General features: G+C 34.1%; 2 protein-coding genes across 3 annotated transcripts in view; one reads left to right on the top strand and one right to left on the bottom strand.

The window, feature by feature from the left end:
* Positions 1 to 15326, top strand: part of LOC148166407 (ras association domain-containing protein 9-like) — a 43571-nt gene extending 28245 nt beyond the window's left edge. For both annotated transcript variants that reach the window (XM_088049095.1, XM_088049094.1), the window contains 6 exons: positions 13255 to 13436; positions 13489 to 13614; positions 13661 to 13884; positions 13956 to 14175; positions 14222 to 15114; positions 15161 to 15326. In XM_088049095.1, the coding sequence (XP_087905221.1) occupies positions 13260 to 13436; positions 13489 to 13614; positions 13661 to 13884; positions 13956 to 14175; positions 14222 to 14716 (1242 nt within the window). In that variant the 5' untranslated portion in view covers positions 13255 to 13259 and the 3' untranslated portion in view covers positions 14717 to 15114; positions 15161 to 15326. The remainder of the gene's footprint in view (positions 1 to 13254; positions 13437 to 13488; positions 13615 to 13660; positions 13885 to 13955; positions 14176 to 14221; positions 15115 to 15160) is intronic.
* Positions 15327 to 16590, bottom strand: LOC148166406 (uncharacterized). Its single transcript, XM_088049096.1, has 3 exons — positions 16111 to 16590; positions 15565 to 16063; positions 15327 to 15511 (listed from the first exon to the last, which is right to left on the bottom strand). Exons 1-3 carry the CDS (start codon positions 16139 to 16141, stop codon positions 15454 to 15456), a joined length of 588 nt encoding a protein of 195 aa, XP_087905222.1. The 5' UTR covers positions 16142 to 16590; the 3' UTR covers positions 15327 to 15453.
* Positions 16591 to 23977: the final 7387 nt, after the last annotated feature.

The following is a 23977-nucleotide window of genomic DNA, read 5'->3' as shown; positions in this document are numbered from 1 at the left end:
TTGGGAATTTTTGAGGATTGACTCGGACAAAGCGTGAGAGAAATTTCACTTTTTACGTGTTTTATTGACATTTATAGATGCAATTAATACCTGTTGGAATCCTAAGCTAATCACTGTTATTAAGTGAACGTCTGTGATATTTGTGGAACCACAACCTGAATTATAATCAGATGCTCTTTACTCGCACTGATCACATTCAAACCACTAAAAATTAAAAAGCACTCAACACTGAGAAAATCTTATTTCTTTATGTACGTATTTTGTGTGAAATGTTGTGGTTTCTACTTTTATTGCGGCAAAAGTGTGAGAAATAAATTTGTAACAACTCTTTACATTTGCTGGTGGTAAATTTTATCTTTGATTGTTGGGACGAACGGAGCTGTGGGAACATTCGGAAATTTTGTAACAGTTTTTATATTCATGCACAATGACTAGCAAACGTCTATCAAATCTAGAGGATCTAAAAAGAAGCAGAATTGGTGAAAAGTTGGAAAAATTGAAAGAATCCGAAAAGAAATAGAGATTTTTTTTCAATAAATTTATAAACAAGTCGTCGAGAATTTTAATTTTAAGTTCAAACCAATTTTACTGTTAATTCTATGGATTTCTGAAATGCCTGCGTATTTGTGTTTAGGAGACTTTAAAAAGAATTAAAAGTATCAATTTAAATTGACAGAAATTTCTCACCTTTCACATTTTTGATCTATATATTTTTTTTAATTCTGAGAATACTTTGAATCTTATGCGTTTCTACATTTATTTAACTACAAATTTTATTTCGTCTTTTTACATTTTTTTATTATCGTAATAATTTAAATCAGTTTTTATTTTTTCGAATAATCTAATCAAATCTTCTATTTAGTTCTCCTGTAAATTGAACAGTTTTTGAATTAGAGATTCGAAATTTTCATAATTAACCAATTTCGATCTTTGTATTAGACACAGCAAATTGCAAAATTGTAACTTTACAGAAAATATTTAAAAAAATCCGGATTCAGAAAAAAGTTGCTATTTTAATACAGATTTTTTTACTGGTCCTGTAAATTGGACAATTTTCGGGTTAAAGATCCAAAATTTTCAGAATTTCCTAGTTTTGACTTCTGTGTTAGACACACGAAATATCAGAACTGTAAGTGAACAAGAAAAAAATAAAAAAGGGAAATCAGGATCTGGTAGAAAGTGGCAATTTTTTTTCACAAAACATTTTTGATTTAGTCCAGTAGACTGAACAGTTTTAAAATTAGAAATTCGAAATTTTCACAATTAAATATTATCAATTTTTGTAGTAAACACAGCAACTTACAAAATTTTAACTGCATAGGAAGCAATAAAAAATCCGGAATTAGGAAAAAAATAACATTTTTTTACAAAATTTTTTATTTGTCCTGTAACTTGGACAATTTTTGTGTTAAAGATCCAAATTTTCAACATTTACTAGTTTTCAATTCTGTATTTGACACACCAAATATCAAAACTTTACGTGCAAAAGAAAAAAATTAAAAAAGAAAATCAGGACCTAGGAGAAAGTGGCAATTTTTTTTTACAAAACTTTCTCTTTAGTCCTGTAAATTGAACAGTTTTTGAGTTAGAGATTCGAAATTTTTACGATTAAGTAATTTCGATCTTTGCATTAGACACAGCAAATTACAAAATTGTAACTACTCAAAAAAAAATAATTTAAAAAAAAATAGGAACAGGAGGACAATAGCAATTTTTATACAAAACGTTTTATTTAATCCTGTAAATTGAACAGTTTTCAGGTTAAAAAGCTGCATTTTTCAGCATTTACTTGTTTCATTCTCCATTTTTTACATACTAAATTGCAAAATTTGAACTTCACAGGATAATATTAAAAAAAAAACACCCAGGATCAGGCAGAAAATAGACATTTTCTTAAAAACTCTTCTATTCAGGCCCGTAAATTAGACAATTTTCGGGTTAAAAATCCAAAATTTTCAGGATTTCCTAGTTTTGACTTCTCTATTAGATTCACCAATTAACTAAACTGTACCTGCACAAGAAAAGAAGATAAATAAGAAAAATCGGGATCAGGGAGAAAAGGCAATTTTTTTTTCGAAATCGTCTATTTAGTCCTGCAAATTAAACAGCTTTTGAGTTAGAGATTCTAAATTTTTAGGATTAAGTAATTTCACTTTTTGTATTGGACACTGTGAATTACAAAATTGTAACTGCAAAAGAAGAAAAATTAAAAGAAAAAACAAGAACAGGGAGAAGGTGACAATTTTTTCACAAAACTTTTTATTTAGTGCTGTATATTGAACAGTTTTCAGGTCAAACAGTTGCATTTTTCAGCATTTGCTAGTTTCGTTCTTCACTTTATACATACTGAATTGCAAAATTGTAACTTCACAGGAAAATATTAAAAAAACAAAACATTTTTATGATCAGAAAAAAAATGCCATTTTTCTAATAAATTTTCTATTCAGTCCTGTAAATTGGACAATTTTCGGGCTAGAGTTCCAAGATTTTCAGGATTTTCTAGTTTTGATTTCTGTATTAGAGATACCAAATAACTAAACTGTATCTGCACAATAAAAAAAAATAAAAAATAAAAATCAGGATCAAGGGAAAAGGGTATTTTTTTCACAAAACGTTCTATTTTTTAGTCCTGTAAATTGCACAGTTTTTGAGTTAGAGGTCCAAAATTTTCACGATTAAGTAATTTCAATCTTTGTATTAGACACTATAAATTACAAAATTGTAACTGCACAAAAAGAAAAATTTAAAAGTTATCAGGAACAGGGAGAAAGTAGCAATTTTGTTAACGCACAGCTGCATCTTTTCCGCACTGACATCGCCATGGTGCAATGGAAAAATGTGCTTTACAATTAAAGCGACCAAAAAAGAACTTCTCACCGATAAGCCTCATAATGAAAGCGAAGCTTTGCAACATGAAGCAAGATAACCGCGTACCGCCACTTTTAATTAAATGTGACAAAAATTCTCTTCCTTGCTTTGTTGCGTTGTCTTCTCACGCTTCCCTTTCTTCCATTGACAGCCGTTCCGATACCGATTTTTCAACAATTAGGCCAAAAGTTCGCTGTACCTTCGCGTGGGCGGCTAAGGTTAAGGTTCAGCACATTGTCAGAACAATAACCTGATTTTCGCGAATGTACCTTTTCGCGTTGCGTGATGTTTTCAATTTTTGCGCATCTTCACGATTTCGGCCTAAATATTTCAGACGTCGCTTGCGGTATTTCTACGCGTTGTGGATAACAGGTTGGTATTACTGTACGAAAACTGACGGTGAAAATTCAAATTAATAGTTGTAGTCTGTATTATTTTAATCGTTGCCTTGTGGTAGTACGACCGTTTACTTCCTACTTTGCTACCGTATCATTAGGATCTCAGAGATTTCCAAAACGGCTTGGAAAATCGTGTTTGTGATTAACGGTGCTTCATTAAAAGCGATAAGCAAAGACAACGAGGTTTCCTGATGACAGTTATGTCAAACGAGCCGTTGCAGTCAATCTAATGCTAAGTTTTGTCGACAAAAACTTACTATGGTCTGGCACTTTTACTACAATAAAACAGAATTTGCAAGTCATGTCGTCGCTTTCAGTTGATTGTTAATATCAGTGACTTGGTTCTTCCGCGTTTGCTCTTCTTAATCTGTATTACTAAACAAATTAACTAGCGGTAGATATTATTTTTAATAAGAATGCACCGCGAAAGCTCAATTATTACCGGATTACTTTAATCAAGCACGAGGCAGGAGGACAATAAGCGAGGAAAACGAGCTTCTGTTTCGAGATTCGAGGTAGTTGATCTAACAATATTTCTACATCTTTAGTGATTTTTATTTGAATAATTGAGACCTACATGGGAGACAGGGCGGAAAAATTGCGTAGGAGAAGGTGAAACGTGGTTGCTAAATCAGAAATTATGAGGTGTAGGTTTGGAAGAAATCTGGTTTAAATTGATACAAAATTTGGGGCTAAATAAATCACGAGTCCAAAAAAAGCTTTCCAGGATTATTGAAAAATTCGCAATTTTTTAACAAGACTATATCTCTAATCCTCTAAATTGGACAATTTTCAGGTTAAATAAACAAATTTTTCAGGATTTACGAGCTTTGATCTCTTTATTATCCCTCGAAAATTGCAAAATTGTAATTTCACAGGAAGAGATTTTAAAAATTTTTCTTTCAGGATCACTAAGATTTTGTACCAAACTTTCTATTTAGTCCTGAAAGTCGGACACTTTTCGACTCTGATATCCTCAATTTTCAGGATTTACGGGTTTTTGATCTCTTTATTATCTCCAGAAAATTTTCTTCCAGGATCAGAGAAAATGTTGCAATTTTTATACCAAATTTTCTATTTACACCTCTAAGTTAGACACTTTTCTACTTAGAGATTCTAAATTTTCAGGATTTACGAGTTTTAATTTCTTTATCATTTCCAGAAAATTTTAAAATTGTAACTTCACAGGAAGAAATTTAAAATTTTTTTCTTGCAGAATCAGAGAAAATGTTGCAATTTTTATACCAAATTTTCTATTTACACCTGTAAGTTGGACACTTTTCTACTTAGAGATTCTAAATTTTCAGAATTTACGAGTTTTGATTTCGTTATCATTTCCAGAAAATTTTAAAATTGTAACTTCACAGGAAGAAATTTAAAAATTTTGTCTTGCAGAATCAGAGAAAATGTTGCAATTTTTATACCAAATTTTCTATTTGCACCTGTAAGTTGGACACTTTTCTAGTTAGAAATTCCAAATTTTCAGAATTTACGAGTTTTGATCTCTTTATTATTTCCAGAAAATTTTAAAATTTTAACTCCACAGGAAGAAATTTTAAAATTTTTTCTTCCAGAATCAGAGAAAATGTTGCAATTTTTATACCAAATTTTCTATTTGCACCTGTAAGTTGGACACTTTTCTAGTTAGAAATTCTAAATTTTCAGAATTTATGAGTTTTGATCTCTTTATTATTTCCAGAAAATTTTAAAATTGTAACTTCACAGGAAGAAATTTAAAATTTTTTTCTTGCAGAATCAGAGAAAATGTTGCAATTTTTATACCAAATTTTCTATTTACACCTGTAAGTTGGACACTTTTCTACTTAGAGATTCTAAATTTTCAGAATTTACGAGTTTTGATTTCGTTATCATTTCCAGAAAATTTTAAAATTGTAACTTCACAGGAAGAAATTTAAAAATTTTGTCTTGCAGAATCAGAGAAAATGTTGCAATTTTTATACCAAATTTTCTATTTGCACCTGTAAGTTGGACACTTTTCTAGTTAGAAATTCTAAATTTTCAGAATTTACGAGTTTTGATCTCTTTATTATTTCCAGAAAATTTTAAAATTTTAACTCCACAGGAAGAAATTTTAAAATTTTTTCTTCCAGAATCAGAAAAAATGTTGCAATTTTTATACCAAATTTTATATTTACACCTGTGAGTTGGACACTTTTCTACTTAAAGATTCTAAATTTTCAGGATTTACGAGTTTTATTTTCTTTATCATTTCCTGAAAATTTTAAAATTGTAACTTCACAGGAAGAAATTTAAGCTTTCCAGGATTATTGAAAAATTGGCAATTTTTTAACAAGACTATATCTCTAATCCTCTAAATTGGACAATTTTCAGGTTAAATAAACAAATTTTTCAGAATTTTCGAGCTTTGATCTCTTTATTATTTCTCGAAAATTGCAAAATTGTAATTTCACAGGAAGAGATTTTAAAAATTTTTCTTTCAGGATCACTAAGATTTTGTACCAAACTTTCTATTTAGTCCTGAAAGTTGGACACTTTTCGACTCTGATATTCTCAATTTTCAGGATTTACGGGTTTTGATCTCTTTATTATCTCCAGAAAATTTTCTTCCAGGATCAGACAAAATGTTGCAATTTTTATACCAAATTTTCTATTTACACCTGTAAGTTGGACACTTTTCCACTTAGAGATTCTAAATTTACAGGATTTACGAGTTTTGATCTCTTTATTATTTCCAGAAAATTTTAAAATTTTAACTTCACAGGAAGAAATTTTAAAATTTTTTCTTCCAGAATCAGAAAAAATGTTTGCAATTTTTATACCAAATTTTCTATTTACACCTGTAAGTTGGACACTTTTCTAGTTAGAAATTCTAAATTTTCAGAATTTACGAGTTTTGATCTCTTTATTATTTCCAGAAAATTTTAAAATTGTAACTTCACAGGAAGAAATTTAAATTTTTTTTCTTGCAGAATCAGAGAAAATGTTGCAATTTTTATACCAAATTTTATATTTACACCTGTGAGTTGGACACTTTTCTACTTAAAGATTCTAAATTTTCAGGATTTACGAGTTTTATTTTCTTTATCATTTCCTGAAAATTTTAAAATTGTAACTTCACAGGAAGAAATTTAAGCTTTCCAGGATTATTGAAAAATTGGCAATTTTTTAACAAGACTATATCTCTAATCCTCTAAATTGGACAATTTTCAGGTTAAATAAACAAATTTTTCAGAATTTTCGAGCTTTGATCTCTTTATTATTTCTCGAAAATTGCAAAATTGTAATTTCACAGGAAGAGATTTTAAAAATTTTTCTTTCAGGATCACTAAGATTTTGTACCAAACTTTCTATTTAGTCCTGAAAGTTGGACACTTTTCGACTCTGATATCCTCAATTTTCAGGATTTACGGGTTTTGATCTCTTTATTATCTCCAGAAAATTTTCTTCCAGGATCAGACAAAATGTTGCAATTTTTATACCAAATTTTCTATTTACACCTGTAAGTTGGACACTTTTCTACTTAGAGATTCTAAATTTACAGGATTTACGAGTTTTGATCTCTTTATTATTTCCAGAAAATTTTAAAATTTTAACTTCACAGGAAGAAATTTTAAAATTTTTTCTTCCAGAATCAGAAAAAATGTTTGCAAATTTTATACCAAATTTTCTATTTACACCTGTAAGTTGGACACTTTTCTAGTTAGAAATTCTAAATTTTCAGAATTTACGAGTTTTGATCTCTTTATTATTTCCAGAAAATTTTAAAATTGTAACTTCACAGGAAGAAATTTAAATTTTTTTTCTTGCAAAATCAGAGAAAATGTTGCAATTTTTATACCAAATTTTCTATTTACACCTGTAAGTTGGACACTTTTCTAGTTAGAAATTCTAAATTTTCAGAATTTACGAGTTTTGATCTCTTTATTATTTCCAGAAAATTTTAAAATTTTAACTCCACAGGAAGAAATTTTAAAATTTTTTCTTCCAGAATCAGAAAAAATGTTGCAATTTTTATACCAAATTTTCTATTTACACCTGTAAGTTGGACACTTTTCTAGTTAGTAATTCTAAATTTACATGATTTACGAGTTTTGATCTCTTTATTATTTCCAGAAAATTTTAAAATTGTAACTTCACAGGAAGAAATTTAAATTTTTTTTCTTGCAGAATCAGAGAAAATGTTGCAATTTTTATACCAAATTTTCTATTTACACCTGTAAGTTGGACACTTTTCTAGTTAGAAATTCTAAATTTTCAGAATTTACGAGTTTTGATCTCTTTATTATTTCCAGAAAATTTTAAAATTTTAACTCCACAGGAAGAAATTTTAAAATTTTTTCTTCTAGAATCAGAAAAATGTTGCAATTTTTATACCAAATTTTCTATTTACACCTGTAAGTTGGACACTTTTCTACTTAGAGATTCTAAATTTTCGGGATTTCTGAGTTTTGATCTCTTTATTATTCCCAGAAGATTGCAACATTACAAAGAAGTTGATGGATCTGAAGGTTATGAAGCGTCTGAACCAGCTGAAGGATCTGAAGAAGCTAAAGGATCTCATGGATCTGAAAGATTTGATTTAACTGAAGAAACTAGTTTATCTTAAGTATTTGAACTGTGTGTAGAACACGAAGGATTTCATGGATCTGAATTATATAAATTATCTGAATAAAAAGAATTTGGAAAATCTGTACCACCAAGAGAACAGAGAAAACTGTAGAAGAACGAAGGAAAATTAAATAAACAACATTTCGAGAATCCAAAAATTGTAAAATTTAACTCAAATTTAACTCTTGAATTTTTTACAGTTATGAATTAAAACGCTTGTGTAACCTGACGTGGGAACAAAATTTCCTATTCAATATCGTTAGCAAGAGAACGAAGTTTTTTCATATCGTAAAAATTTCGATTTTTTAGGACGTATTTAAACCGGTGACAACAAAACCGCTTGGAAACTGGACAAAGTTGTTAACATCGAAACCAGCAATTGCTACAAATTTTTTATTGGTCGGTGTCAGACACCGTTTCATTTTGTAATTTACATCTTCTCCGTAATACTCGTATTTTTTGTAAATTCCACATTGGCGCGTCACGGAAAAAATCTAAATGATAGTTAACAGGCGTTTGTTGGTTTTAGTGTCGACTTGACAGGCTTTCGTTGCACTGTAGGAAGTGAGATAACTTCGATAATGTTGTTTATTATGCGCGACGAACTATGAAATGCTTTTACAACAGTACGTTGACATTTTTCAGCAACATTAAAAGGTTTTAATGAAACACGTTGAAAACCGAGTAAAAATACGATCGAAGCACTGCTTTAATACTTCAGGAAATCATCGCCAGCGTGTGACAAGTTCTAAGCGACATATTATAGACCTGGTACTCTTAAAATGCACATTTTAAATGAAGAAGCGTGAAGCAGTCGCTGCCGTACTGGAAAAGCCACTTCGACCTGTTAATAATATTAAATTAAAATCGCATTTACACGGTGCACGCCCTCAAAAAAATACAATTTGAGCAGTGGCGGGACGATTGGGGTTCCTGCGTCTCGTGGCGTCTTAAAGCTTTATCTTTCTTTTATAGCGTGGTAAAATTTCACGGTCATTGGCTGCGTATTATACTGATTACGACGCTGGTTGCACTTGATTGCTTCCAGCTCTCGCTTAAATTGTTTATTCTCGATCGAGCGCATTGAGACATTTTAGCTACTCTTCACAAATCCTTAAATTTCGACATCCTGCCCCGCCGCTGCCTCCCAGACTAACCTACTAATCATCTCGTCGGTAGACCGAAATGCACGCCACAAAAGCCTAGCTTCTATAATCTCCTCAAATTACTGGTTTGGTTTTATTTGTTTTGATTTTTGAAGCTGTGATTACAGACTACCGTTGAACTACTTTATTTCGTGGACCACCTGTGCTTCAAAATTCGTTTTGGTTTCCTCACAATTCTCGATATAACAAAATCGCTTTGACGCTCGACCGAGGCAAATAAACTTGACGAGTGTGGAAAACCATAAATTATTTATCGTCGCGATGTCGCAAAAAATCGCCACTAATTAACAGAGGCCGATTGATTGAACGGCGACCAAAACTTGCGCAAGAAGTGCAATGTTAACACCTCAGCTCGTAAATCGCGGGATATTTACGTTCTTCCTTGTTAATTATTGTTAAACTGTCTGATATAATTACAGTGGAAAGTGTTTTTCATGTAAATTAATTGATCAAGGTATGTCACTGCTAATTAAAACTAAATTGCTGTCATATTGAAATTGTGTGAAAAATTGGAAAATATGGCAATTACTCTAGTTGCGTTGGCATTTTGCTTGTTTAGTCGGTCTTGTTTACGCAATTTTATGATTAATCGCTTCATTATTGCGAGGAAAAGCTCACATTTCAATATTATTGATTTGTCCAGTTGACTGTGTTGACAGTTTCCTGAGGACTATTAAAAGGAGTCTCCGATTGATGCGTTCTTTTAATGGAAAAGTGAAGAATCCGTACGTGTATTGTTGGAATTTTAATTATTATTCCTTGTAAAAAAACACGACATTGGGAAAATAGAAAATACTAATTAACCACAATACAAGGCTTTGGTAACATTGCCGGTAATTGCATTGTGTTAGACGTGTTTAGCATAGAAAGGCTCTTTTTGCTAATTTTGTAATAATGGAAATATTATTAATATGTAAAACGACTTTCAACAATCAACTAGTGAAATCTGAACCCGGAATCGTCGGAATGCTGCTTTGACGAAGATGATAAAGTCATTATTTTTGTCGATTCCGTTTTCATATGTCTTGATCATTAGAAGCAGTGGACAATTAATGGCATCGTTGGATTTTATGGCCAAAAAAATCTAATTTCATCAGATGATCGGAATATGCATCCAAGCATTCCGACTAGTTGAAAAAACTGTGCTAATATATGCAGCGGAATCTCTAATTTTAATTCGGTTTTTTTGTTGAGATGCGTTCTTTGACGCCTTTTTTTAAATTGTCGTAGGAAAATACGTACTCGTAAATACTGAAAATTTCAACTCTTCAAAAATTGTCTAACTTCCATGACTAAATAAAAAAAATTGTATAAAAGTGGTTAATTACTTTATTTTTAAAATTTCATCCTGTGCAATTACAATTTTACAATTTAGTGTGTTTAAATAAGAGATGGAAGTATTACTTATTCCGAAAACTGTGACTGTTTAATTTGAAAACTGTCCAATTTACAGAACTAAATAAAAAACTTTGTGAAAAAAATGTTACTTTCTCCCTTATTCTGATTTTTCTTTTTTTTTTCATGTGCAGGTATAGTTTAGTTATTTTGTGTGTCTAATATACAGTATGTCCCCGGATTGAGTTCACAAGAGAAAATAAAACGTTATTTTTCATTTTACAAAAAAATGACAAAGGAAAAATATTTTTTGCTTAATTTAAAATAAATAAATCTTTAATCAAAACTCAAGGTCGTAGAAAAAGTATAGTACGTAATGTGTTTATGTTGTTTTGCAATTCTTTGAATTTCTTTCTGTCGTTGTTATGGTGATATTGAGTTTTGAAAATTTTGGAACTCAAAATTTAATAACCGAAACTTTAATCGCTTCTCACTCAGTTATTAATGGATCTACAGTTAAACGTCGCACGTTTTTGGATTCCATGTAAAATGAGTAATAATACTTTGAGTTTTCTGCGTAATTAACCGAAAATCAACCGAATTTTTAAGCCTCAGAATTCTGGTTTTCTGGCGACTACCCGATATTTCAAACGCTTCTAATTCAGTTATTTGTTGACGTACAGAAAAAATGAGGGCAGTTTTGGAATCTGCGTGAAATTCTGCGTAAAATGAGTACCTACCAACAGAAATTCTGCGTAAATAAGCGAAATATTGATCGAATTTTCAAGCTTGAAAATTTTGGCTCCCAAAAATTTCAAACTCTTTTAATTCAGTTATTTGTGGACGGACGGGAAGAGGGCAGTTTTAGATTCAGCGTGAATTTTTTTGGAAAATGAGCCTCTGCAACAAATAATAAGTGCAAAAGAATAAAAAATAATCTTCAACGCCGTGACTAAAGAGGCATTTTAGTTAGCCGCGCTGTTTTAGTCACCGCCTGGAGTTTAATTTTTTATAATCTTTGGTATTCTTCCGGTTCTTTCAATTGTTTAAGCTTCTATGATCCTTTGAATTCTTCACCTTTGAATTCTTTGCACTTTTGATTCTTTTGGTTGTATAAGTTTTTGGCATTTTTTGGTAATTTTTTCAATTTTTTGAATTTTTTGATATAATTACATATGTAGAAGTCAAAACTAGTGAATCTTGAAAATTTCGAAGCTTTAATCCGAAAATTGTCTAATTTACAGGACTAAACAGAAAGTTTGGTACAAAAATCTTTTTCATCCTGGAAGAATTTTTTTTTTATTTATTGCTGTGCAGTTTTTTGCAATTTTCTGAGGATAATAAACAAATCGAAACAAGTAAATTCTGAAAATTCAGAATCTAAGACTTAAAAAGTGTCCAATTTACAGGACTAAATAGAAACCACCGTACAAAAATTGTCACATTTTCTCTGATCCTGGAAAAAATTCTTCCTGAGAAGTTTCAATTTTGCGATTTTCTGGGGATAATAAATAGATCAAAACCCGCAAACTCTAAGAATTTAAAATCTTTGAGTCAAAAAGTGTCCAACTTACAGAACTAAATAAAAAGTTCGGAACAAAATTGCTACTTTCTCTTTCGATCTTTCTTAATTTCCTCATGTGAAGTTAAAATTTCACATTTTTTTGTAAATAATGAAGAGATCAAAACCCGTAAATCCTAAAAATCATTAAAATCCACAAAATTTCTCTAAATTTTAACATTTACGAATGAGATAATTTAAGGAATTTCCAGATTCTAATAATTTCGAAATTAAACTGGAAAAAGGAATGATCAAAGGGCTTGAGAACTTGAAAACCCGAGGACCTTAGAAATCAGAGCCTGAAACCTCGAAATATGACCACCTGAAGCTGGGAATCTGAAACTGCTCCTCCAAACTGTTTCTTAATAATAATAAAGAATTTCCATGTATTCTAGCAACAATTTTCATTGTTTTTTTACGACACACGAAGTTTTTATTTAAGAATCTCCGTGTGATTTTCACAGACCTGGAGGAAAATAATTAATTGTGCAATTATTGGTTGAGGAAACGTCGTCACAACATGTCAGGAATTTGTTTGTTCTGTTTGTAGCTTCTAGATTAAAATCTTGAAACAAGTTAACAAGTTAATACCGCGATAACGGGAAATATACTTGTCATCAAAAGTCCACAGCCTCTCACCTGTATACCGAGTGATTTAAAAAAAAAATTACTCAAAAAATACCAATTTACTTAATAGAGCGGCAATTAATGGAGCAATCAAAACTGAGATTGCTATAAAATATCGAAACCTTAAATTTTATGTTCTGAATAAATTGCTAGTCAAGAAAGGCGCCAGCGACTCGATTACCATTGCAGACAGGCTCGGTGTGGTACTGTCTGTTTCTTAAACGGAATATTTAAAGAGAATTCAATCCTCGTCACGGTCTGTTCTCACAAATTGATTTGAAATAAGTTTATTCTTCGATTGCGGCAGTAAAAAATATTTCCGATCAAATTCTGACCCGGAATCGGTGAGCTGAGAGACAAAAACTGGGGCAATTTGTCCGTTTAATTACCCGAGAAAAACCCTCTGTGGGAAATAAAACAATTTGTTCAAATAAAAATCAATCAACAAGTCCATAAAACACCTTTTCCACAAATCACCGAGCGTGTCAGAAATTTCTATGAAGGTGCGCTACCGAGCTAAGTGTTCATGAATCAGTGGTTAAACGATGGCGGCGGAGAAGAGGAGGAGCTTTACGTGTTTCCGGCGAGACGTTACGTGCTCGCCGGCTCTATCAACCAAGTTCCCACCATTTGTCGGAAAACAATAAAAATCCGCCACGCTTCATTAGCCCAGTTTAAGCAAACCAGTTCACTAACTCAATTCTTCCAGATACCATGATGTGGCTGGAAGACGCGAAAAGACAAGTGTTGGACGACTCGGACGACAGCGCCAGCAGCGACGAAGAAGTGCCCATCTGGGTGCGAGGCGAGCAACGCTGGGTCTCTGGCGTCACCGCCGACACCACCTGCAACGACGTCATCCAGGTGCTGCTGCAGGACGAGGAAACGCGGGTAAGATGCCTTCAACATCGCAACATCCCCATGTCTTAATTTGATTCCTCAGGGGCGGCACGTGGGCTCCCCCGACTTGTACCACATCACCGAGCGGTGGCGCGGCGTGGAGCAGCCCCTGGACCACCAATCCGCCATCCTGGACATCTGGAACGCCTGGGGAACCGCTCAACCTGAAGTAAGCCCCACTTAAACGCGTCAAATCAATCTTACATTGTTCGCAGGTGAAGATCTCGCTCAGGAGGATCAAGTACGACAGACCACCGAGCCGAAGAACGCGTTGTCGATCGGACGCCAGCACATGGTCGGATCGCAGCGCCTGGAAGACTATCCATCCGAAGAGACTGCATGCTTTACAAAATGAAAAGCAGCCGTCAAGCACGGAAGAATTACTTAAACTAGTTTTAGCGCAAGGCGAAGTGATTAGGCGACAACTGAAGAAACTGAGGTGAGAACCTAATTGATGAACCCAAGCGGAAAATTGCATTTCCTTTCCTTCATGAGTCGTGTGTTTTGCAGACACAGCGAGCACCAAATCGGGTATTTGGAAGACAAGACGCACAAAGCCCGAGTGCGGAAACACGGGAGTAATTACCTCCTGGAAACGTACTTGAAGGGGCTCTCTGAAGCTGTGGACCCCGAAAGCCAGGCGAATCTCTGCGCCGACAAGAACAGCGACAGTGGAGTTATGACCGAGGGGGACAGCGAGCAGTCCAATAAACCTTCGAGATCCACAGAGGTACTTCTAAATCCTCTCATTCTTCGTGTTAACTGTGTTTTTCTAGACCTCTTTCGAGCGATTTTCGCCGTCCTCCGAGGAGTTCAGTAAAGACCTCAAAGACGACGACACGAGTTCTACAGTCAGCGAAGCGACTATGAGAGAACAACTAGAGCTATTCGAGTCAATTTCCAAACTCAACAAACGTCTTCTCCGAGAAGAAGAAAGTTTAGTCAGGTTAGACGCCAATCTTCGGAAGTACGACAAGCACAAAAGCAGCACGGAAGATCTAGCGAAAGCGTTGACGAACCTGAGGACGGAAATGACGAAGAGCGCGTGCGAGATGCAGCACAACGAGGTGGTGCTCGAAGAGACGATGGAGATGCTCATGAACAGGCGGCACCACCTGGAGAATTTACACAAAGATTTAGCTAATGAGGACCAAGAGTATGAGATGTTGCAGGCGTTGATGTGCAGCACGAAGAGGCAGAGGCACAGCGCCGAAAATAGTTGTAATTCTTATTATTCGCATACCAAAGAGTTGTTAGATACCTTAGTGTAGAAATTCGACATGTTCTAAGTACTAATTAATTTAATACCAAATATTTTGTACCTAATAGTTTTATCGACAATTTCACGTGTTTATGTTGGAAAATTGTTAGTCATTTGATCGTAAATATATGTTTTTTATGAGGGGTTGTTTTCACCACCAAAGAAGTTGAGGCTGCGACAAGCAATAACGCGGGGTTTTACTGGTTGCCTATACTAATGACCCAATATTTGACTAAGAATCGAGTCAGATCCCTTCAATAGATCAATCAAATTCAAGTATCGAAGTCAATAATTCGATATTCAGCCCCAATTCTCTTATCTAATCTAATTTAAACAGTTAATTTGTGTCGTCTGCTCAGTGTGACGAAGCAGCAAGCATGGACCCCCCAGGTGACTCCTGCAGCAAAAGTACCCTAAAAATCCCCCTTGCCTGTTCTTAACTTTCTTCTTTTAGATCCGAAGTCCGAGGATTCAAAACCCGAAGGAGCTGAGAAGAAATGTGGCTGCGGTAAGAATAAAACCAACGCGCCTTGTTGTAAGAAAGAAGGTGGAGCGAGTGACAATGCTGGATCGTGCTGTAAAAAAAGCAGCGCGAATGAATAAAATTCCCCAATGATTTATTTGTGTACTTTTATTGACATTCTCCTGACTCTCATAAATAAGTTATGCAACGCAATAAACAAGATTGTTTACAACGTGTTAAATCTGACTACTTTCTGCAGATGTGTGAAGCAACTCTTATCATTATCACACGTCCTTAGAAAACTGGTGAATCAATTTTGCTACAGAAACGCCACCATCGTTTCTAAAACAAGTCAAATTACGATGGAGAACTAAGTAGTTGGTATGAGAATTTACTCTTTCTTTTTCTTTTTCTTCTTTTTCTTCTCGGGTTCGGGCTTCACTTCTTCTTCCTCTTTTTCTGGCTCTGGTTCGGGTTCTTCCGGTTTTTCTTCCTCTTTTTCTTCTTCCTCTTCTTCTTCCTCCTCTTCCTCCTCCTCTTCTTCTTCTTCTTCTTCTTCTTCCTCCTCCTCCTCGCTGCTACTCTCTTTCTCCTCCCCACACTCTTTCCCGCTCTTGCAACATTCACATTTCCCCGCCTGGCAACACTCGCAGGACTTCTCTTCAGATTCCTCCTCCTTTTTCTTAGCACAGAAAGGACACTCCGGAGTTACAGGTTTACATGGCGTGCAGTGAGAACAGTTCGGTGGCATACAGAAAGCAGGGAAGAAGACAGGATAAAAACCGTACGGGTGACACGCTTGGCTTTTCATCCAACAGCATTTCGATGATGCAGAAGAAGCGTCGCTTTCTGCAACACTTCCTTTTTTCTCACTAACTGACAAACGTCCCGCTTCTAGAAAAATAAAGTCAAAACGAAACTAAAACAAGAGAGGATTTTACCTGCAGCAATGTCATCTTCAGAGGCACTCATTTTGTCTTCACCGCAAGTTTTTGGGCGGTTTTATATAAACAAATGGCGTTGTGACGTGAGTTAATTTGCTAGTCTTATCTTAAAGAAAATATTCCAGAAGGTTTGAGAGTAATAAATGTGTGATGAATGAAACTTAAATTTCGAAATTAATTTGGGGTTTCAATTTAATGCCGCAATAAAACATTTTTTGTCACCTGGAATTAACTTAATTAGATTCGTCCGTTCTAACTAATTTTAAATTGGATAATATAAGAATGATGGCACAAAAAGGGGGATTGAAGACCAACCGCAGTTCATCATTTAGCAATTCTTGAAAAAACTGCTCATCACCGTTAGCTTCAAACTGATTATGTGTTGCCGTGTTTGTTGCCTACGCATATTTTTTCTTACTTTTCTTACACGCATTACATCGATTGGTATGTCTCTCACCGTTACTATTTCTATACAACGAAAATAAATAAAAGAGGAAAATATGTGAACATTTAATAAATTAAAAGTAAAATGTTTCCTCAACATTCATAATAGTTATAAAAATTTGCCACTGCGAATGTTTAGCGATCAGTTTTATTTATTTGGCAATAAAACTCAATTTATTTGCTTCATGACAAACAAGTTGTTATCACTTAATAATGCTCGTCTCGCTTACGTGAATGAAATCATCAAAACAAAAATATAAAGTTGCACACGGTACTCTCATTTAGCACACGAGCGTTTGTGAATGACACGACTCGTTAACTAATTTTATTAGCAATCGAGACACAAAAACGCGGAATAGAGAAAAAAATTAAAAAGAGATTTCCTATACGCAATTTCCGAATCTGCAGAATCATCAATCAAATAAAAAAAATCTAAAAAATAATAGAATTTTGTGTTTTTGTGTACTTATAAGCAGTGATACTACTTCAACACGGTTTATTCACATTTCCGTCTAAAGTTCAGTAATGGGGGTCATTAACGCACGATTTTTGCTCGCAAATCGTTCATTAAAAAACCACAGTAATAAACGATTTTTTATGGGTTTCTGCACTTTCAACTTCTATTAAATGCCAGAAAATACATTTTCCTTTTTCTTATTTTTCTCAAAATACGTTCGTCGGCAAAGTTTTGTAACTAACTCGTTGGTAAATATATGTATAAATTTCCTTTTCACTTCTGAGTTATTTACGATGAAAAACTGTAAACTATGTGTTTTTCCCTTTTCAATAACACTAACATTGCGCGACAAATTCAAATTAATTTTGAGTACCTTTTTTGAAAGTTGGTGTTTTGTGATCTAAAAAGAAGTGCCAAACAATATCTTCACCTCAAAAACTTCACTTCAAAAAAATATAAAAAATGGCTGGTTTTTTTAAGGTTTATTTAAATTATTGACGTAATTATGGTCATAAAGATTCAAAATATAACAGAAAAAACAGAAATTAAAAAAAAAGATGGAAATCTATCCAAATCATAATTGGTTTGGACCGCCTATTTTTAATGCGAATTTTTACACTCACAAAAATTCGTGCTTTTTACACTAATTTTGAATAAATCGTACTTGAGCTGTGTAATGATTTTTATTTTGAAAACAAAAAGGTTTAATACTTGCAATATACACTCATAACCTAGTTAATGTAAAAATTAAATTTAAAAATTGGTATTAATGACATTAATTAATTAATATAGACAACCCAAAATACGCTTTTTTATCTACTTGTAGAAGAGAAATTTAATTTCACAGTTCAAGGCGGTCTTAAATATCAGAGAAACTTCTTCGAAGCATCTTCAAAAATAGATGTAAAACTTTGAAATTCTTAAGTGTGAATGTAAAAAAGTGCAAACATTCGAAACATAAAAAAAGTGAAAAAAGAAACGCTTGCGTCCGGGGGCCCAATTTCTGAAAGGCGCCTTAAAATTACATATTTTCCGCTGACACAAATATTTGAGATTTATAGTTTCATTTGTAGATTTTCCTGCTCGTTTTCTCGAAAGTAAAGAAAGTAATAAGGTATAAATCGAAAAAAATGTATCTATAGAAAATTTAGAAAATCTACGGAAAGTTTAGAAAATTTAAACAAAATCGTGGTGATGTCTTCAAAATCTGAGACAAATGCAAGAATTCTCAGAATAAAAAAATTAAAAGCGATAGAGGCAAAACAGTAAATCGAGTTAAATTTTGCCTAAATTTTATCTCATTTGAATGATTGATTTTAAAGACACGAAGGAATAAAAAATATGTAATAAACTCGGAAGATTTTAGAAAGAATAGAGATGAAATGTAAAGATCATAAGTACAAAAAATCGAAAAAGCATTAAAAAAAATTTAAGTGTACAGGGAAAATGTAAAGAGAAAAAAAAATATAAACAAATTTTTAGAGAAAATGTTTATATTTTAATAAAATAAATCTATTGAAACTGGAGAATCTTTATGTAGAGAAAATCGAATCAAAGAAAGAAACAAACTAAATGCTCAAACAAGTAAATCTAAATAATAAATTGAAGTGGTAAAAATAAACGAGAGAATATTTAAAGAATCTAAAGAAAGTGGAGAAAGAATCGAAATATAATCTAGAAAAAATATATTTATAAATGAAATCAAAGAATTTGAAGATAATTAAAATAGGAATCTAAAGAAGTATTTAAGGAATATGTAAAAAAAAGCTCAAAAAGAATTTAAAGAAGCTTTCGAAATAATAAAGAGAGAATCTAAAGAAGGTTCAATCATTTAGCAAACTTCAAAAATTGTGGTATTCCAAATAATTCTGGAAAAAAGTGTACAAAGAACCTAAAGCACCCGAAGAATATAAAAAATCTAAACAAACGAAAAATTTAAGTCGTTAAGTTGTGGATTCCTTTTTGAATTTTTTTGTCGGAGATATATAAATTGTAATCACTTTTAAATTTGGTAATTGAAAATAAAATTATAAATTCTGAAATAATAATTTTTTTGTTGTCCTTTTTATAAAATCGAAATTGCATATTAGCCCAAAATAGACTTAGCAACTCAACAACTTAAGCCGGCGATTTCATAAAAAAGAATCCAAGTTTTTGCAAAATGCAGAATTCAATTTTTTTATAAATTCTAACAATCTATTCGTAAGTATTTTTTTTAATAACAATCAAGCAAAAATGTTAAACTGGGTAAGAGATTCAAAGAATCCAAAGAAAAGACTGAGAAACCCAAGGAAGTTTGAAAGTTACCACGAATCTACTGACACACTTACATATCTTTGCATATTTTCCAATAATTTCAAATACATATGGTCATATTTCCACTTTATGCGCATTTTCCGCTCTTCCAACATACTCAATCGATGATTGAAATCTACCTGGAAAATACCAAACAACCCATTTTTTATTCCTCATGAAAAAAATTCGCAGACCGTCTTACATTAGTCACAGGAAATGAGTCGTTGAGCATTTTAATGAAACTCCTGAATTTAACAATTAGCGATTAACAATTCGGATTACTTAATTGGAGGCACCGGATCTAACAAGTCGTCACATTAATTTTAAAATTCGAAGAAAAGATTATTTAGAGTTTGCATTTTTATTAGATATCCATATTATAAATAATTATTGTGATAAGATAAATCCATAGATTTTTGTAGACCTTGCACGCGACACGAAACTCCACCATCTGCACTCGGTGCCGTGGGCTGCTTATAAAAATGAATCTAGGCAACACATTATCCATTCTTTCCTCTACTTCCTAGTGACAAGAAAGCGCTTTATCTAACCCACACGCGTTATTCACCGCTTTCACAATGTCAAGCCAAACGTGCTGCAAAAGTAGTAAAAACCCCCTAAAAATTCCCTTAATAATAACATTTTTCTCAGGTTCCTCCGAAGGCTCGACCGAAACCTTCACCAAAATGTGCACCCTTCAGACGCCAGAGGGCCAATTCGACTGCGAGTGCATCTGCAAATGCGAGCGCACGTCCTCCGCCAACTGCACCTGCGACTGCAAATGCACCCCGGAAACCGCCCGGAAGACTGCTGAAGGAAAATACCAATGCGAATGTACTTGCAAATGTTGAAATTTTTGCCAAATAAATTCGCGTTGATTCCAATCATTGAATACGTTGCCCTCCGGAAACGCCAAAGAAAACGGAAACGTCGATACAATGAAATAGTATCTGTAGATACCATCGTTTGTATTTAGCTCCTCAGGAATATTAATTGCAAATGTCGTTGAAGTTAGCTTGGGATTGGCTTTTTGGTTGCGCCGTAACATAGGCAACACAACGAGCACTCGGCTTTTTTTACAGTAGACCAGACAAATTCTGGAATTTCGTGGGTATTTTCATGATTTCGCTACTTTTCTTTCAAATTTATGGCAATTTGACTTTGGAATAATAACCTCCCATTGTAACAATCAATACTTTGGTGTAAAATATACAGAAAAGGGATAATCAAAGGGGGTTGTGCTGCCGCCTTTTTCATCACCGTTATCGTAAAAATCCAGCATCTACCCCGGTCGCAGTGATCCCAAAAAATAGAGAAAAATTCACTGATAAATCCCCCATATCAAGTTTGTCTCCACCAGCCGTCAGAGGGTTGTAATCTCGCCCCATTTATATTCACCCTCTAAAAATGTGAAAAGTCGAAAATGTACCCCAACGGCATTAGACCCAAAAAATAGAGAAAAATTCACTGATAAATCTCCCATATCAAGATTGTCTCCACCAGCCGTCAGAGGGTTGTAATCTCGCCCCATTTATATTCACCCTCTAAAAATGTGAAAAGTCGAAAATGTACCCCAATGGCATTAGACCCAAAAAATAGAGAAAAATTCACTGATAAATCTCCCATATCAAGTTTGTCTCCACCAGCCGTCAGAGGGTTGTAATCTCGCCCCATTTTAATTCACCCTCTAAAAATGTGAAAAGTCGAAAATGTACCCCAATGGCATTAGACCCAAAAAATAGAGAAAAATTCACTGATAAATCTCCCATATCAAGTTTGTCTCCACCAGCCGTCAGAGGGTTGTAATCTCGCCCCGTTTAAATTCACCCTGTAAAAATGTAAAAAATCGAAAATGTACCCCAACGGCATTAGACCCAAAAAATAGAGAAAAATTCACTGATAAATCTCCCATATCAAGTTTGTCTCCACCAGCCGTCAGAGGGTTGTAATCTCGCCCCATTTTAATTCACCCTCTAAAAATGTGAAAAGTCGAAAATGTACCCCAATAGCATTAGACCCAAAAAATAGAGAAAAATTCACTGATAAATCTCCCATATCAAGTTTGTCTCCACCAGCCGTCAGAGGGTTGTAATCTCGCCCCGTTTAAATTCACCCTGTAAAAATGTAAAAAATCGAAAATGTACCCCAACGGCATTAGACCCAAAAAATAGAGAAAAATTCACTGATAAATCTCCCATATCAAGTTTGTCTCCACCAGCCGTCAGAGGGTTGTAATCTCGCCCCATTTTAATTCACCCTCTAAAAATGTGAAAAGTCGAAAATGTACCCCAATAGCATTAGACCCAAAAAATAGAGAAAAATTCACTGATAAATCTCCCATATCAAGTTTGTCTCCACCAGCCGTCAGAGGGTTGTAATCTCGCCCCATTTATATTCACCCTCTAAAAATGTGAAAAGTCGAAAATGTACCCCAACGGCATTAGACCCAAAAAATAGAGAAAAATTCACTGATAAATCTCCCATATCAAGTTTGTCCCCACCAGCCGTCTGAGGGTTGTAATCTCGCCCCATTTATATTCACCCTCTAAAAATGTGAAAAGTCGAAAATGTACCCCAACGGCATTAGACCCAAAAAATAGAGAAAAATTCACTGATAAATCTCCCATATCAAGTTTGTCTCCACCAGCCGTCAGAGGGTTGTAATCTCGCCCCATTTATATTCACCCTCTAAAAATGTGAAAAGTCGAAAATGTACCCCAACGGCATTAGACCCAAAAAATAGAGAAAAATTCACTGATAAATCTCCCATATCAAGTTTGTCCCCACCAGCCGTCTGAGGGTTGTAATCTCGCCCCATTTATATTCACCCTCTAAAAATGTCAAAAGTCGAAAATGTACCCCAATGGCATTAGACCCAAAAAATAGAGAAAAATTCACTGATAAATCCCCCATATCAAGTTTGTCTCCACCAGCCGTCAGAGGGTTGTAATCTCGCCCCATTTATATTCACCCTCTAAAAATGTGAAAAGTCGAAAATGTACCCCAATGGCATTAGACTCAAAAAATAGAGAAAAATTCACTGATAAATCTCCCATATCAAGTTTGTCCCCACCAGCCGTCAGAGGGTTGTAATCTCGCCCCATTTATATTCACCCTCTAAAAATGTGAAAAGTCGAAAATGTACCCCAATGGCATTAGACCCAAAAAATAGAGAAAAATTCACTGATAAATCTCCCATATCAAGTTTGTCTCCACCAGCCGTCAGAGGGTTGTAATCTCGCCCCATTTATATTCACCCTCTAAAAATGTGAAAAGTCGAAAATGTACCCCAATGGCATTAGACCCAAAAAATAGAGAAAAATTCACTGATAAATCTCCCATATCAAGTTTGTCCCCACCAGCCGTCAGAGGGTTGTAATCTCGCCCCATTTATATTCACCCTCTAAAAATGTGAAAAGTCGAAAATGTACCCCAATGGCATTAGACCCAAAAAATAGAGAAAAATTCACTGATAAATCTCCCATATCAAGTTTGTCTCCACCAGCCGTCAGAGGGTTGTAATCTCGCCCCATTTATATTCACCCTCTAAAAATGTGAAAAGTCGAAAATGTACCCCAACGGCATTAGACCCAAAAAATAGAGAAAAATTCACTGATAAATCTCCCATATCAAGATTGTCTCCACCAGCCGTCAGAGGGTTGTAATCTCGCCCCATTTATATTCACCCTCTAAAAATGTGAAAAGTCGAAAATGTACCCCAACGGCATTAGACCCAAAAAATAGAGAAAAATTCACTGATAAATCTCCCATATCAAGTTTGTCTCCACCAGCCGTCAGAGGGTTGTAATCTCGCCCCATTTATATTCACCCTCTAAAAATGTGAAAAGTCGAAAATGTACCCCAACGGCATTAGACCCAAAAAATAGAGAAAAATTCACTGATAAATCTCCCATATCAAGTTTGTCTCCACCAGCCGTCAGAGGGTTGTAATCTCGCCCCATTTATATTCACCCTCTAAAAATGTGAAAAGTCGAAAATGTACCCCAACGGCATTAGACCCAAAAAATAGAGAAAAATTCACTGATAAATCTCCCATATCAAGTTTGTCTCCACCAGCCGTCAGAGGGTTGTAATCTGGCCCCATTTATATTCACCCTCTAAAAATGTGAAAAGTCGAAAATGTACCCCAACGGCATTAGACCCAAAAAATAGAGAAAAATTCACTGATAAATCTCCCATATCAAGATTGTCTCCACCAGCCGTCAGAGGGTTGTAATCTCGCCCCATTTATATTCACCCTCTAAAAATGTGAAAAGTCGAAAATGTACCCCAACGGCATTAGACCCAAAAAATAGAGAAAAATTCACTGATAAATCTCCCATATCAAGTTTGTCTCCACCAGCCGTCAGAGGGTTGTAATCTGGCCCCATTTATATTCACCCTCTAAAAATGTGAAAAGTCGAAAATGTACCCCAACGGCATTAGACCCAAAAAATAGAGAAAAATTTACTGATAAATCTCCCATATCAAGTTTGTCTCCACCAGCCGTCAGAGGGTTGTAATCTCGCCCCATTTATATTCACCCTCTAAAAATGTGAAAAGTCGAAAATGTACCCCAACGGCATTAGACCCAAAAAATAGAGAAAAATTCACTGATAAATCTCCCATATCAAGTTTGTCTCCACCAGCCGTCAGAGGGTTGTAATC

Source organism: Gnatocerus cornutus, unplaced genomic scaffold, assembly GCF_029298725.1.
Source record: "Gnatocerus cornutus isolate USDA-ARS CGAHR unplaced genomic scaffold, icGnaCorn1.1 ctg00000023.1, whole genome shotgun sequence".
Lineage (NCBI taxonomy): Eukaryota > Metazoa > Arthropoda > Insecta > Coleoptera > Tenebrionidae > Gnatocerus > Gnatocerus cornutus.
Note: the sequence above shows the minus strand (reverse complement) of the source record. Positions and strands in the feature narration are given on the sequence as shown.